At 46.1% G+C, this 14569-nt stretch overlaps 1 protein-coding gene across 2 annotated transcripts in view; it reads left to right on the top strand.

Moving 5' to 3' along the window:
* Positions 1-12118: 12118 nt before the first annotated feature.
* Afap1l2 (actin filament associated protein 1 like 2) overlaps positions 12119-14569 on the top strand; it is a 90860-nt gene continuing 88409 nt past the window's right edge. For both annotated transcript variants that reach the window (XM_090345801.1, XM_090345802.1), the window contains exon 1: positions 12119-12212. In XM_090345801.1, the coding sequence (XP_090201927.1) occupies positions 12197-12212 (16 nt within the window). In that variant the 5' untranslated portion in view covers positions 12119-12196. The remainder of the gene's footprint in view (positions 12213-14569) is intronic.

Raw genomic sequence — 14569 nt, forward strand, 5'->3', positions numbered from 1 at the left:
TAAGATTGGAGCCACCAGCCAAAGAAAATAATGTCAATCTATACTGTGCACACTTTAACAATTTGTAAGCATTCTAAATACATACAGGTATTATTTGCCAATATAAAAAACTAATTGAGAAAAAAACTGCTAAAATATGATTATTCCTGAGAATAAGAATATTTGTTTTGATTATTAATCACTAGAAAGGGATTATGTTGGCTCTGAAATTAAGGTGAAATCTTGCCTTCTTATTTTATTTTCTGTAATTAAAAATTAATTTATACTAATTGTACAAAGGGGGTTCATTATATGATATTTTCATGCTGGCACTTAATGGGTTTTGATGAAATTCTCTTCCTTTATTACTCTTACTTATCTTTCCCTTTGAAATAACTCTAATGGATTCAGTGTTTCACTTTCATTCATGTACGTGAAATAATCTGAACATATTCCTTCCCATACCCCTCTCTTTTCACCCCCCTACCCCCATGTAGTCCTCTCATTTTACACACCTGTCATTCTTTGCTTTTGTTTCTTATTCCATTTGTTTTTGTTAATTCTAGAGTCTACACATGAGGGAACACATGTGATAATTTTCTGTCAATCTGGCTTCCAGTTCTAGCAATTTTCTTGCAAATGACGTAATTTCATTCTTTTTATGACTGAACAGTATTCTATAGTGTATATATGCCACATTTTTAACCCATTCATGAATAGACAGGCTAATCCTACCACTTGCTACTCTAAAGAATGCTGCTACAGACATAGCTGTGTAGCAATTTCTAACATGCAGATGTATGTTCCTTCAGATGTATATTCTAGGAGTAGGACCATATTGTAGTTCTATTTTAGTTTTTCAAGGAACATCTGTACTAATTTTCCTAGTGACCCTACTAGTTTACTTTCCCACCAACAGTGAATGTGCGTTGGTGCTTGTTTGTTTTGTTAATGATAGACATTCTGACTGGGGTGTGATGGAATCTTGGTTTAGATTGGATTGGCATTTCCTTTATGGCTAGGATGTTGAACAAAATCCATGTATGTATTAGCTATTTGTCCTTCTTTTGAGAACTGCCTGTTCAATTCATTTGTACACTTATAAATTAGGCCTAGGATTTGTCCTTCGGGTGGGTTTTTTTTTTGGTGTTTAATTTTTGAAGACTTTTTAAAAAGTCTTTTGGAATTAATTCTTTATCCGATGAATAGGTGGTGAAGATTTTTCTCCCGTTCTATGGATTGTCCCTTGATTCTGGTATCTCCTTTATTGTACAGCTTTTCATTCTGATGCAATTCAGTTTGTCAATTCTTACTCTTATTTCCTGAGAAATTGGTTATTTTTAACCCATGCAATATGCCAAGATTATAAAATGTATTCTAATGGGTCTTTATAACTTCCAGAAAGCACCTCAGGTCAAACCGCTGAGGACACTGCCCTTTATTGCTCAATCTTTATCCTATATTACTTTGGCAAGGGGCGATGAGGCCAACCACTGTGTTTAAAGGGAATCTTTCCAGTCTGAGATGAATTGTTTTGTAGAGGCAAGAAATGGATTTGTGGTCAATCATGTGCCTTGTGCCTACAATCCTACTTCGTCAGAAGTCGGGGATCAGGAATATTATGTTTCAAGGTCAGCTGGGACAAAAACCCCATCTTAGCCTGTACAAAGTTGGATATAGCAGTGGATGGCTGTTATTCCAAGATCATAGTCCAGGCTAACAACCAATAAGTGAGACCCTATTCAAAAAAATAATGAAAACAAAAAAGGGCTGGGGGTATGGGTCAAGTGGTAGAGTACCTTCCTAGGCCTTGAGCTCAAACCTGAGTATCACAAAAGAAAAGAAAGGAAGGAAAGAGAAACACAAAGAAATAGAGAAAAATGGACTTGCCCTTCCTAGCAAACACATTAGCAGAGATGTGAGGCGGCCCAGCTCGAAGAGCTTCTAGCCCACGTGAGCCAGCCTTCCTCTCCGTGTGGCAGACATCCCTACGTCTGTCACTTGTCCTCAAGGTGCCTTTCTGTGTTTGTTGCTGAAACAAGAACCCCTCCCACACAGTGTTCTGAAAGCAGGTCAGAAACTCAGCTTCCAGAAGGAATGTGTGTCTCTTTGAATCTTTCAGTCTGCAGCCCTTGAACAGTTTCTCCTCTTAATTCTGGTGATGATTATTACATGACTGTATGTTGGCACCATAAAGGATAACTTTTCTATACAGATATTACAACCTTAATTTAAAAAAAAATAGAAAGAAAGGGGCTAAAAGTACTTCAAATCAGCAGAGGCCTGTAAAGCTGGTTATAAACCAGGTACCACGTTAAGCACTTGAAATAAAATAGTGAACAAACAGGCATTAGTCATATAAACTCATATATAAACAGAAGGGTGTGGTTATGCAAATGATTAATGACCCAGGGGATTGGAGAGTGTGGAGTACTTCTTCAACAGGCTAGCTGGGAGAAACAGCAGCACATGCGGGCAAACAGCCAGACATGCGGGTGAAGTATGTGTGAGAGATCATGTGGACAGCACCACAGAACCAAGTATAAGACCCTAAGAAGACCTGGTCAAGGATGAATCACTGCAGTGGCCCCAGTAGACATGAAACTTGTATTTGCTTAGGGCCATCATATTCATAATAATCCCAATGTTAGACCAACCAAATATAAAGAAGGAAAATTATCTGTGCAATGGAATATTACTTGGTGATATAAAAATATGAACGACTGATACATTCTGCAGAATAAATGAACCTTGATTAAGTGAAAGAACCTATCCCCAAAATATGTCCACCTTGGCAGCATTTTGCCAATCTGAGAAATCTATGCAGTCAGAAGATAAATTAGTGGTTGCTTCAAATTGGGTGGAAGGAATGGGGAGAGTGACTTAATATATATATATATATATATATATATGCAGAGTGATGTTCTAAAGTTTATTGCTATGATAGTCACAAAATTTTTATATTAAAAACCATCACAGTTGGGTGTGGTGGCAAACACCTGCAATCCTAGCTACTCAGGAGGCTGAGATCTGAGGATCCATGTTCAAAGCCAGCCTGGGCGCTAAACTCTGTAAGACTCTTATCTCCAATTAACTACCAGAAGCAGCACTGTGGCTCAAGGGTTAGGGATCAAGGGTAGCCTTGAGCTGAAGAGCTCAAGGACAGCACCCAGGCCCAGAGTTCAAGTCTCATGACTGACAAAAGAAAAAAAAAATGCATTAGCCAGGTGCCTGTGGATCACACCTGTAATCCTGGCTACACAGGGAGTTGAGATATGAGGATCACAACCCAGGTAGAAAACTCTGTGTGAACCTTATTTCAACTAAACACCAGAGAAAAAAGCCAGAAGTAGAGCTGTGGTTCAAGTGATAGAGTGCTAGCCTTGAGCAAAAGAAGCCCAGGGATAGTATCCAGACCCCAAGTTACAACTTCAGGACTGACACAAAAATAACTAACTAACTAACTAACTAACTGGCTAAATAAATAAAATTTAAAAGTACCAAAATCATTTTGTATATTTCAAATGGATAAATCGCATGATAGTCCTCAATAAGGGTTTTTGTTTTTATTTTTGTTTTCTTAAAGGAAACGGGGCACCGGGAGCTCATATCTGTAATCCTAGCTACTCAGGAGGCTGACATCTGAGGATGACAGTGCGCAGCCAGCCTGGACAGAAAAGTCCCTGGCACTCTTATCTCCAATTAAGAACCAGAGAACTGGAAGTGAAGCTGTAGCTCAAAGTGGTAGCGCACTTGCCTTGAACAAAAAAGTTTCGGGATAATGTCCAGACCCTGAATTCAAGCCCCATGACTGAGAAAAAAAATAGGAAAAAAAGGTCATGTGTGTAATGACCTTAGACATTCTATGCAGTATTTTCAAAGCTAGAAATTACCCAAAGACTCCTCAGTGGGAGAGATATAAAAATTATAATCTACCCACAAGAGGACATGCCACAAAATTTAAAATACTCCCAGTGTCAAAGAAAGACAACTTATTTGGAAATCTGTGAAGTCTGTAAAGACCAATGCAGTGCAGAAAATGCAATCACTGTGAGAACAGCAAGGTCCTGGGAGATTGGCAAAGGTGCCCACCCAGAGCCAGGGTTGTGCACTTCCAGAGCCCGAGCAGAAGAGACTCAGAAGTGGCTTTGTGGCCTCCCTCTGCTGGGGAAGCATTTAAGGACAAAGTGAAGCACATCAAATTCCGTTCTGAGCACACAAAAGAAGATACTAATGGACGTGCATGTTTCAAAGTCTTAACTCTTATTTTCCAGTTCTTTCTTCCCTCGCTGAGCCCTAAAACCATGAACTCGTGGCTGCTCGTCAGGGCCACATCAGATGTCACGGAGTTCTGTGCACGTCATCCTCGCTCCACACCGTGAGGAAGCCATTGCCACGACGCTCCAGATTTGTTTATTTCATCTGGTGAAGAAATGTGTCTGATGTTACAGTCGTCACAAATGATGGACCTAGAATTCAAACTCTGCCTCTACTGTCTGAGGCCACGTCTGGATCAAGACCTGGTCCTGGTCCAGGAAACCCTTTCTTGTGGATTCCAGAGACTGTCACACTTTTACATCCCACCTGGGAAAGGCCTGTTGGACAGAGCACAGATTGCAGCCTAGCCTTCGCTTTGGTGCTCCTGGTGGCTGGAGTAAAGCAACTGTGGTTACACCCATAGGCTACAGATCCTTGGGGGCAGATCAGGGGACAGGCGTAGAAGCCCTGCCCACTGTGACTTCATTCTCTGAAATGTCCAGGTGGCCACATCTTCATGTGATAACAGCTCACTCCTCTGAGGAGGAGAAAGGTATTCCTCAAATGCACTAATAACCACAATGACAACAACAAGAAGAATTTCTTGCTGGACACTGGTGGCTCATACCTGTAATCCTAGCTACTCAGGAGGATCAAGTTTCCAAGCCAGCCCTGGCAGGAAAGTCCATTAACCACCAAAAAGCCAAGAGTGGAGCCGTGGTTCAAGTGGTAAAACGGCTGAGGGACAGCACCGCAGCCCTGAGTTCAAGCCCCAGGACTGGTATAGACACACCCATGTGCACGCCACACACACACACACACACACACACACACACACACAAGACTTTCTTATTATCTAGGACACACTTATTCTTGGCTCTGAGATTCCCCCACACCACGCCCTTCCACTCTGAGAAGGTCAATAAACATCACTTGGAATTACATGAAACATTCTACTCCAATGACAGAATGGGCTCCCCAGACACTGTCTGATTGTAGTGGCTTGGTTTCCAGTGTCCTGCACAGCTACTTGTTCTTCTATGATGATTTCCATTTTTATTCTCTCAGTTGTTTCTGCCAGAAGAAACTCTAACTACCTAGGCTGCTTGGAGCAGGAAGTTCGGAAGCTGCATGGTAATTGTTCTCTGTCTGTCTCTGTCTCTGTCTCTCTCTGTCTCTCTGTCTCTCTCTCTCTCTCTCTTTCTCTCTCTCTCATACACACTCAGTTGATTCTGATAAAGAACAGTATAATCAAAGTAAGCTCCTAGTAATAAAGCTTTGCAAATACTCAGAGACTGATTTTGACTCTAGGTTTCAATCCTTAGACTTTGTTCTCGAAATTTCCAGCATGGAGTTTTGTAGACACTATAGTGAGTCCCATAGGATGCCAAAATAATGTGCAGCCTTTGGCAGAGAAAGGATAGCGCCATTTGCTCTCTGTGAGTGAGGGCAGCTTGTTTAAACCCTCTGAAGTCGTGGGTTGGATATGGCACCAGGGAGCTTGTCAGAAACACAGACTCGTCATCCAATCCTCTGCTCCTGAATCAGAATTTAGCCCCATTCCACATGTGATTCAAAATATGCTAAGATATAAAAAAAAATCTGGTTTAGTAAGGTATGGGTTTCCTGTGTCTTCTTTGAGATCATAAATCCTTTAAGGGCTTCATGCAACTTATTGTGCAACAAGGCACAGTGGGGCCTTGCTTAGCCAGGCACATGGTTAATGGCAGTGGGCGAATGGCAAGTGGGTGGCTGAATGTGGTGCCACAGTGATTCTCAATATGGTCACCAAGTAAGACACTGCTGAGAGGGATACCATTGAAACAGCTGTGAGTCTAAGTTTTCCCAGCCATGGGAAAGTCTCAGTGATTTCTCCCACATGATGACTTTGCAGGGGGAGGGGCTCACATATTTTCAAAGATCTTGGTAATGACTACATCTTTACCTATATTAGCCCATGCTACATTCACAGCAATGCAGGGGGTGAGAAAGATTTTATTGCGGTTTTATTGGGGTGAGGAGTGGCCCCCCGGGGAGCTACCCTCCATGCACAGGTCCCCTTGGAGAAGCATCTGGGGGCAGGGGTGCAAAGAGGCATGGTCCACATCCTTATCAGAACTCTCCCCCTTTTTCTTACTATTAATTTCTTGCTTTGGTAAGATGTGAGCCAGTTGGTGAGGTAGTGTCTTTCCATCCTCTGACCTCCATTCATGACTTTGCATGACAAATGACTTAAAAGTCTACCCCATCCATGGGTCCATCCATGCAACCAGGAGAGAAGGAGTTCAGGAGTCCTGTAGGAGCCAGAAGGTGGTGTTCTGAAGCCCCAGAGAGAGACAGAATCTCAGCCATGCTTCATGGAGCAGGACTGTGAGGGTGAGCTGTTGTGCTCTAGTGTGGCTTCTAGCCAGTCCCAGGAGGCCTGGGTGAGCCAAGCTGGCCGGGAGCAGGCATAAGGGGAAGCCCCTAGTTCAGAGAAGTGGGTGAGTCAATGCCAGGGCAAGGGACCAACAACAGATCTATAAACCCAACGGCCAAGCTCTGCCAGTCTAACTGGCTACCCATGCAGTTTCTCCTCCCACGATTCCACAGTCTGTTTAGAAGGATAAGACCTACCATGACGGCCTTTTGTTTTCTGTTCTTCAATGGGACCTGAATCTTGGGCTAAGAGTGCTATTGGATGTTGGTGTTATTACAATCCTTTCCATCCTTCTATCCATTCAGAAGGCTGGGAAGCCTTGATGGGGAGAAAGGGTATATGAGCTGGATCTGGGAGGACTGGATCTCTGAAATCTGCTAGGTAGGGAACAGCGTGTCAGAGCACAAAAGTCAACTGGGTTTCCAGGTCTGAAAGGGAAGATTTTTCTCAGGTCTCTGAGGAGGAACCTGTGGAGCTGCCAGTTCTGGTCTGGCTGCTTTTCTGTCTGAACCTCATCTGGGAAATGATGATCTTAATAATCACAAGATGAATGAGCCAAGAAAGAGAGGGAGAGGGAGAGGCAAAGGTGGGGAGGGCAGAGAGGGAGGAAAGGAGGGAAGGAGAGAGGGAGAGGGAGGGAGAGAATATGCCAAGGAGGTAAATCATCACAGGTCTGGCAAGTTTTCAGGCAACCTTCAGTAGGGCCATTGGACTCAAGGTTACAGAGTCTCTGGACTCCTCACGAGAAAAGATGTCTAGGCCCTGAAGAGAGGCCAGTGCAGGAGCAGTACTTGCTGGCACTCATCTGGGCTGCATTGTACCACTCACCAGCACTGGGTCCTTGCATGCTCAGTGTCAGGTGCTATGGTTGAATTTGATAAAGGTTCCAAGTTCTCAATAAACTCTGAAATGTTCTGTACAGGAATGAGAAATCACAACAAAGAATGAGAAACAAAGGGCCTGGAGGTGGGCAGGCAGGAGCAAGGACAAAGTGTTACAGATAGAGAAAAAATACAAATAAAGGATGTAGTTACAGAATGTTTGATATTGGTGGGATGAATCCTGTAGAACTCTTCCTTTTGCTTCCCAGCACCAATACAGTAGAAGCTCTGTTGAGACTTTGAAACTCCTGTTAAATGAGAGTGATTTAGCTAGGTATTGAATGCATGGTTTCAGCACAGGGACGGGGATAAAGGGCGGGGTGGTGATGTGGCATCTATAGGACCAGAATGGAAGAGGACTAAGTGGGGTCTGCCTGGTCCCACAGATCCATCCAGAGCTGTGAGAGAAGAGGATGCAACTTGGTATATCAGGAGTCCTGGCTACTTATGGTCCTAAGGACCCCAGAGGCTCAGGACACCTGGGCCACAGAAAGGAGACTGTGCTCAGGCAATGAGCCCTTGCTCTATGGGGCCATCTGGGAAAACAGGAGTTTTAGGGATCATGGGCCCCCACAAAATATGTGATAGGAATTGTAGAGCCCTATACCCAACCTCTTCCAAAACTCACAATCATGGATCTCTGGTCTCCATCTATAAAGGATGAAGAGAATTTGTTTTTGTTTCCCTCTACCGTATAGTAATCTGGTTGTGAAATTTGTAAAACTAAACAGCCACTTTACCTGGACTGAATCCCGAGTAGACAATGGGTATGTTCCTAAGCTGAAAATGTCCTAGAGGCACAGCCAGAAGCCACCACACTCATCCCACTTTTTTGGTCTATGATCTGCTACTTTGTATTACTCAACACATGGGCAAATGGGATGGGAAGGAAGGATTCCACCATGGGTCCAGAGACTGGTGTTGACACACCACAGACCATAGATTGTAGCAGAGTCCAATCCTCAGGGACATCCTGTAGTTCTCCCCTCCCAGGCCTCACTTTCATCTTTGCTGCCCTCTACTTTTCTCCTTTTCAACCTTGGCTTGCTTTAAGGCAAGTATGTATTGTTCAAAACAAATCCTGTTTCAGAGATACTTTATCAGCTAGGTATGTAATGTGCACTTGTATCTTCAGGCCTCAGTTTCCTCAGATGTAGAGCTACAGGAAGGCTGGATCCCAGCCAGTATTCCTCACTCACTGTGGGAAAGCGATACTGTTGAAAGTGAAGATGCAGAGATGAGGGGAGGGGACCTCTCTCGTTTCCTCACTGTTTGAGTCTCTGCTTTCAGTTTGTTTGTTTGGTTTTTTTTTGGTGTACATCCAGGAATGAAATTGTTGTGTCATGTCATAGTTCCAATGTTTAATTTTTAAGAAACTTGTTTCCCCTTTTGACCAAGCCTTGTGAGCAGGCCTTTCCCTTTTTAAGACTGAAATCAATATAGAAAATATTTCAGTATTTTTTAAATCTGATCAGCTGATTCATGAGTATCTCCCCCCCCCCACACAGTCATCATGGATCTGATGGAAAGATGATAAAACCAAACAACTCCTAAGTTTTAAGCCTCATGCTGTTCTGAATAGCATGATAAGATCTTACACTGCCTTGTTCTGTCCCATGCTTCCTTGGTCTGGCATACCCATGGTATATATGCTACCCTTCTGGTAGTCACTTAGTAGCTGGGCTGGTTATCTGATTGAATGAGGTAGAACCTCAGTGCTTGTGTACAGGATTCTGTATTGTTCATGGCCTCAGGACTCTGTTGGGATTCTTGAGGCATACCCCTGCATATAACAATAGATTGAGCATAAACTAGAAATCAGATTTCCTGGTCAGAAACTCAATGGGCCAGGAGCCTGTAATCCTAACTACTCAGGAGGATGGGATCTGAGTGCCAAGCCTGCCTGGGCACTAAAAAGTCCATGAGACTCTTACCTCCAACGAATCACCAGAAAACTGGAAATAGCACTGTGGCTCAAGGGGTAGGGCAATAGCCTTGAGCTGAAGAATTCAGGGACAGCGCCCAGACCCTGAGGTCAAGTCCCAAGACCAACAAACCCAAACCAAAACACCTCAATGGATTTGAATTAAAATGTGCTCTCTAGCTTCCCCCCTCCCCCATACTCTGTAGAAGTTACAAAGCTACCAAAGACCAAAAATTAAACCCTACCCATATACTGACAGGGAGAGAATCAGTGCTAAAATGCCTATGAATGGTTTTAAGTATTATTGCAGTTTTGTTCTTGGAAAGGATAATGATTTCCAAATTCCAATTCACTCAGCATATATTTTGATTGATTTTTGTTTGTCTAGAGAAGATTTGGGGAAAGTAGTAATAAAGTAGACTGGAGCCAGTGAAGGAAAGGAGAGGCAGACAAGCTATGGCTGCCTCCATGCGTACAGAGGGGCTGTGGTTCGGACACGGATTTAAAGAGATGGCTACCAGAAGATGTGCTCTCCCATGAGGACCATAGGAAAGTCGGAATTCAAGAATGTGACAATGCGTAGAATTTGGAGTTGGTGAACCTGGGCTTTTGAGTTCTAACTTTGAAAGCGAGTCTCTTAAGTTCTGTGTCCTCGTGTGTCAAATGGAGGTCCTGCTTTCCATCCTCGGGATGGATGTCGTCAGTGGCTACATTAGCCTCTGTCACCCTCTGTGGGAGGATTGGTTCACATAGACCTTGGAAACCAGATCACTCAGGCTTCTTTCCAAAAGGTGAGCATCACAATCAATCCATTGTGATCATCTGAAAGGTGACGCTCCCCTGAACTTAGGCTATGCTGAGCCTCGGCCAGAGGAGGGAAGGGAGGGAGGATGAACACACTAAATGGCCAGAGCATCCTCTTCCCTGGCTGTGTTCCAGCAGCTAACCACAAGTTCCTTTCCTCTAATTCCCTAGGATATCAGCACTCTTGCCCCGAGCTCCATTTTGTTTTTGTTTTTGCCCTCATGAACTGGGCATGCCTGGAAGTATGGCTGATGGACTTGGATAAACCTCAGGGCTGACCTGAATCCCTGACCTGTTGTCCCTTCTCCCCTCAATTGCAGAATCCATGAGTAGGCTCCTGAGTTCCTCTCTCTGCAGTACCTGCTCACACCTGGCAGGTAACAGAGCCCCAGGTGATATATGGAGACTGGGTGATATTGTCTATTTAATAACCCAGGTTGCTACAGAGGGCAGGACCTTCATTTCACCCTCAAATCCTGGCTTCAGTGCCAACTTCCTGAGCATTCCAGTCAGGGGACCTTTCTTCCCTTACTGGGTATTCCACCATCCATAACCTCTCACCTAGGCCTTGTGTGCTCTGCCTCTTAGGTGGTGAGATCACCGTGTCTCTGAAGGACCTCCAGGCTCCTCCCCTTTCACTCCGCATCCCTAACATTGGCCCTGTGCAGGGCCAGTGAGCTGGGCCCCAGCCAGCCACCACTGCTGCTTGCTGTAACTAGGAAAAGTATTTCTACAGGCAGCCGGGGCAGAAAGTCTCCAAAAGTCACAGCTGAATCTGCTTGTTCCAAGGACACATTAAGACGTCTTTGAGAAAACAACAACCAATCTTTCTGAAGTGTCCCTTCCAGGAAATTGGGAAATTTGTCAAGAAATCGAGCATCTCGCACAAACTCTATTTTGAAAGTTGAAAAGAACCGAAGTTTCAAGGGACACGGTGAATCTCTTTGGGAGTTTCCATGCGTTAAAGAACAGAAGAGAACAATGTCAAAAAAAGAAAAGATGCCAGTGTGTGGTTCTGTGATGGAGACATGGCAGATGCTCAGAGCCACGACCGAATTAACTTCCCTTGGAATCAGTGCTACCTCTTCAGTGGGGATCAGATGCAGGGCTGCCCCGAATTCCAGCCCCCCCCCCCCCCCCCCCGACACACACACCACAGAGACATGTTGAAGAGACCCTAGTCCAGGAGTACAAGCTTGGAAGCAGGTGGAAGGCAGCAAAGAGTTGTTTTCTTAGGCGACAGATCTGTGGGTTCGTGGTGATCCCCACAATCCCTCCCCCTCCAACACACACACACACACACACACACACACACACACACACACACACACACACACACACACACACACACACACACACACACACCCCACCAGGCGCCAGGCCAGAGCTGTGGGCTCTACCTTCTACCTTCTAACCTCCAGTGGCCCGCCCAAGAGGAGGGCCCGGGGCAAAAGCGCGCTGGCTCCGGGGTCAAGCAGGAGGCGCTGTTGGCCCATCTCCGCCTCCAGGCTCGACCTCAGTCTCCTCCTCCTGGCATTGGGTTTGAAGCCCCCGCAGCTGGGAAAACAGATCGGAAGACCTAAGGGGCTCGGGCTCCGCTCCTCCCGGAGCCTCCCCCAGGGTTTGGGCACAGCCCCAGCCTCCTTCCCTCCTGCGGCTCCAGGCGGGCTGCACTTGAAGAAAGAGAGAGCTAGGCGGCTAGGGTGGGGAGTCCAGACTGGGGCGCGCACGGGCTGGGGTGCTGTGTGTCCCAGGTGCAGCGGAGGCGGGTGGGGATCGGGTTGGGGGAGCTGGGGGCGCGGCGGCCTCTTCGGGAGGTCCAGCGGCGAGCGTGACCTCACGGGGAGGGGCCAGCGGGGCAAGCCGGGCGCCCAGCCGAGCGCAGACCGCGCGGGCCGCGGGGACGGAGCTGCGGGAGCGGACGCCGGGACCATGGAGCGGTACAAAGGTGAGGGCGCGGGTCTCCCCGCGCGCCCCCTCGCCAGTCCTAGTGTGCGCCCCCAGGGAGGGCTAGGGCTGGGGTTCAGGTGAGCTGATCCCGCTCGGGGAATCCGGGGCCGCGGGAAGAGGGGACCTCAGAGATGCGACGGGTCAGCAGTGGATTCTTAGGTGGCGGCCACAGCCTTCGACCGTCCTGGAAGCTGCGGGCAGGGCTGGCGTGGGGCAGCGCCTGACTTCTCACCTGTAAGGGAGGGGTGCATCTCATCCACCCACTCTCCCACTCCCCTGCTGGGAAATAACTGCCTAGGGTCGAGGGGTCACCATAGACGATTGCAATCCTGCTGTGCCCCTGGGGACAAAAAGGCAAATTATTAGGCCCCCTTTCTCAGGCGTCAAGGAACTGGGGAGCCTTCTGGAGAGGAGTGTCGGGGTGATGGGATGGCTGCCCAGATACTCCTTCAGCTTGGGTGGGCCGTTCTTCTTTGGAGACCTTCTTCCACCTCAAGCCCCTAAACTGACTGCTTGGGGATGGGGCATCCCGGCCCAAGGACTTAACCCAGTGCACAGCTGAGTGAGCTTTGGGCCTGGAAGGATCTTAAGCAAACTCCAGTGGGTGGGCGGGCTGGGTGTGCCCAGTGCCCAGCCAGCACCTATTATTGGGGCTGCAGGTCTTGAAAGCTGTCGGATGGTACCTGCCTTCCCCTTGGAAAAGCCTCTTGTGCGTTCTTGGACAGGGCTGGTCCAGTCTGGAGGGAGGAGGGCGGGGGGGGGGGGGGGGGGGCATGGGCAAATCCGATTTCTATATTTGTTTCCCCCTGGGAGAGAGTAATAAAAGAATGTTGAGATTCCCAGGGAATCTCATCCCCCATGCTTTCCTATTTCTGGAATGGACCTAAAAGGATCTTTGGTGCCAGGCTTTAGTTTCCCTAGACAAGTGGGTTTGGTCCACATGCAGAGGACACAGGGGAGGGGGGAATGCTTAAAAAAGGGCAGTGGTCTCCCTCTCCAAACTTCAGGAGGGAGCCTCCCTCCTCAGGGAATTCAGGCTTGGGTGACTCCTTACCGGAAGCATTGACCTTCCAGAGACCCCTTCAGCTTCCTGAATTGTGAAGTGTGTGTGTGTGTGTGTGTGTGTGTGTGTGTGTGTGTGTGTGTGTGTGTGTGTGGTGGGGGATGTTGGCCTCAGATTGAGGGTCCAGGTTATTTAGCAGAACAAATAACAGGTGGCATCTTTCTAAATGCCCATTTTTATCTGCTTTATTTTACTTTTTGATGTTGTTACTAGCTTCTGACTTGGCCCTTGACTTGATAACATCTTAGTTTATCATTCTATCCTGGGAGTTGAAAATTCTCCCACTCTCCAAAAGGATCAGTTGAGGTCTTTTTGCCAATTGAAAAAGGCTGAGTTTCCAGTTGGAGGTTGTTTATGTTTTTGGAAACATGTATCTGTCTAATCATTTTGCAGTAAATCAGATGGGAGAGTGATCCGGGCATGAACTGGAGAATTGTCTGGATGTTAGAGGCAAATCTTAACTCATCTCTCACTGTGTGACTCACAAGAAAAGTCTTCATTACAGAGTCTCACTGGTGTCATGCTAATATTTTTGCATTACCTTTCACTAAGGAATTTGGGGATCCCCCACACTTGTGGAGGATTCTCTTCTCTCTCAAAAGGTAGAATGAGTTGTGTTTTGAACACTGGCTCAGTAGAAAATGAAGAATGCTGGACTTCATCTCTGACTAACGGGGTGTTCTTGACCGGCATTAGTCAGAGATGAGGAGCTTTTTAGTTTATTTTTAAGGTGAGATTAGTTTTATAGACAGTAACTATGTGTAGTGGTCTAAATGAGAAAGTAAAGGGGAATGCAAGATCTGGTTGAGCTCTTAGGACTCATGCAAAAATTAAAAAGGATAATTTTATGATGTATGACACTTCTTCCCAGTCTTTTTTTTTTTGTGGGGGGCAGTACTTTTGAACTCAGGGTCTTGTGCTTGTTGGGCAATCTTCCTACTACTTGAACTCTCCCTTCTGGTCTTTTTCTTTATGTTTGTTTGTTTGTTTTTCAAGTAAAGTCTCACTATTTTTCCAGGGCTGGCCCCAGGCCGTGATCCTCCTACTTCTGCCTACCACGTGTCTGGGATTGCAGGCTTACGTCATCAGGCTCTGCCGAATCCCTCCTGTGTTTCTGTGTTTCTAAATCCCCAATTTTGAGTTCCACCTCTACTAGACAGGATGCTTTATTACTACCTCCAGAGTCTCAAAATGTTTTCTCTTAATTTATAGATCTTTGGAAGCAGTTAATATAAGAGAAATTGCTCTTCTAGGCTGCTCAGACTGCTTGTTAGCCATTGTATATCCTTTAA

This window comes from Megascapheus bottae, chromosome 15 (genome assembly GCF_031878675.1).
Source record: "Megascapheus bottae isolate mThoBot1 chromosome 15, mThoBot2.hap1, whole genome shotgun sequence".
In the NCBI taxonomy this organism is placed as follows: domain Eukaryota; kingdom Metazoa; phylum Chordata; class Mammalia; order Rodentia; family Geomyidae; genus Megascapheus; species Megascapheus bottae.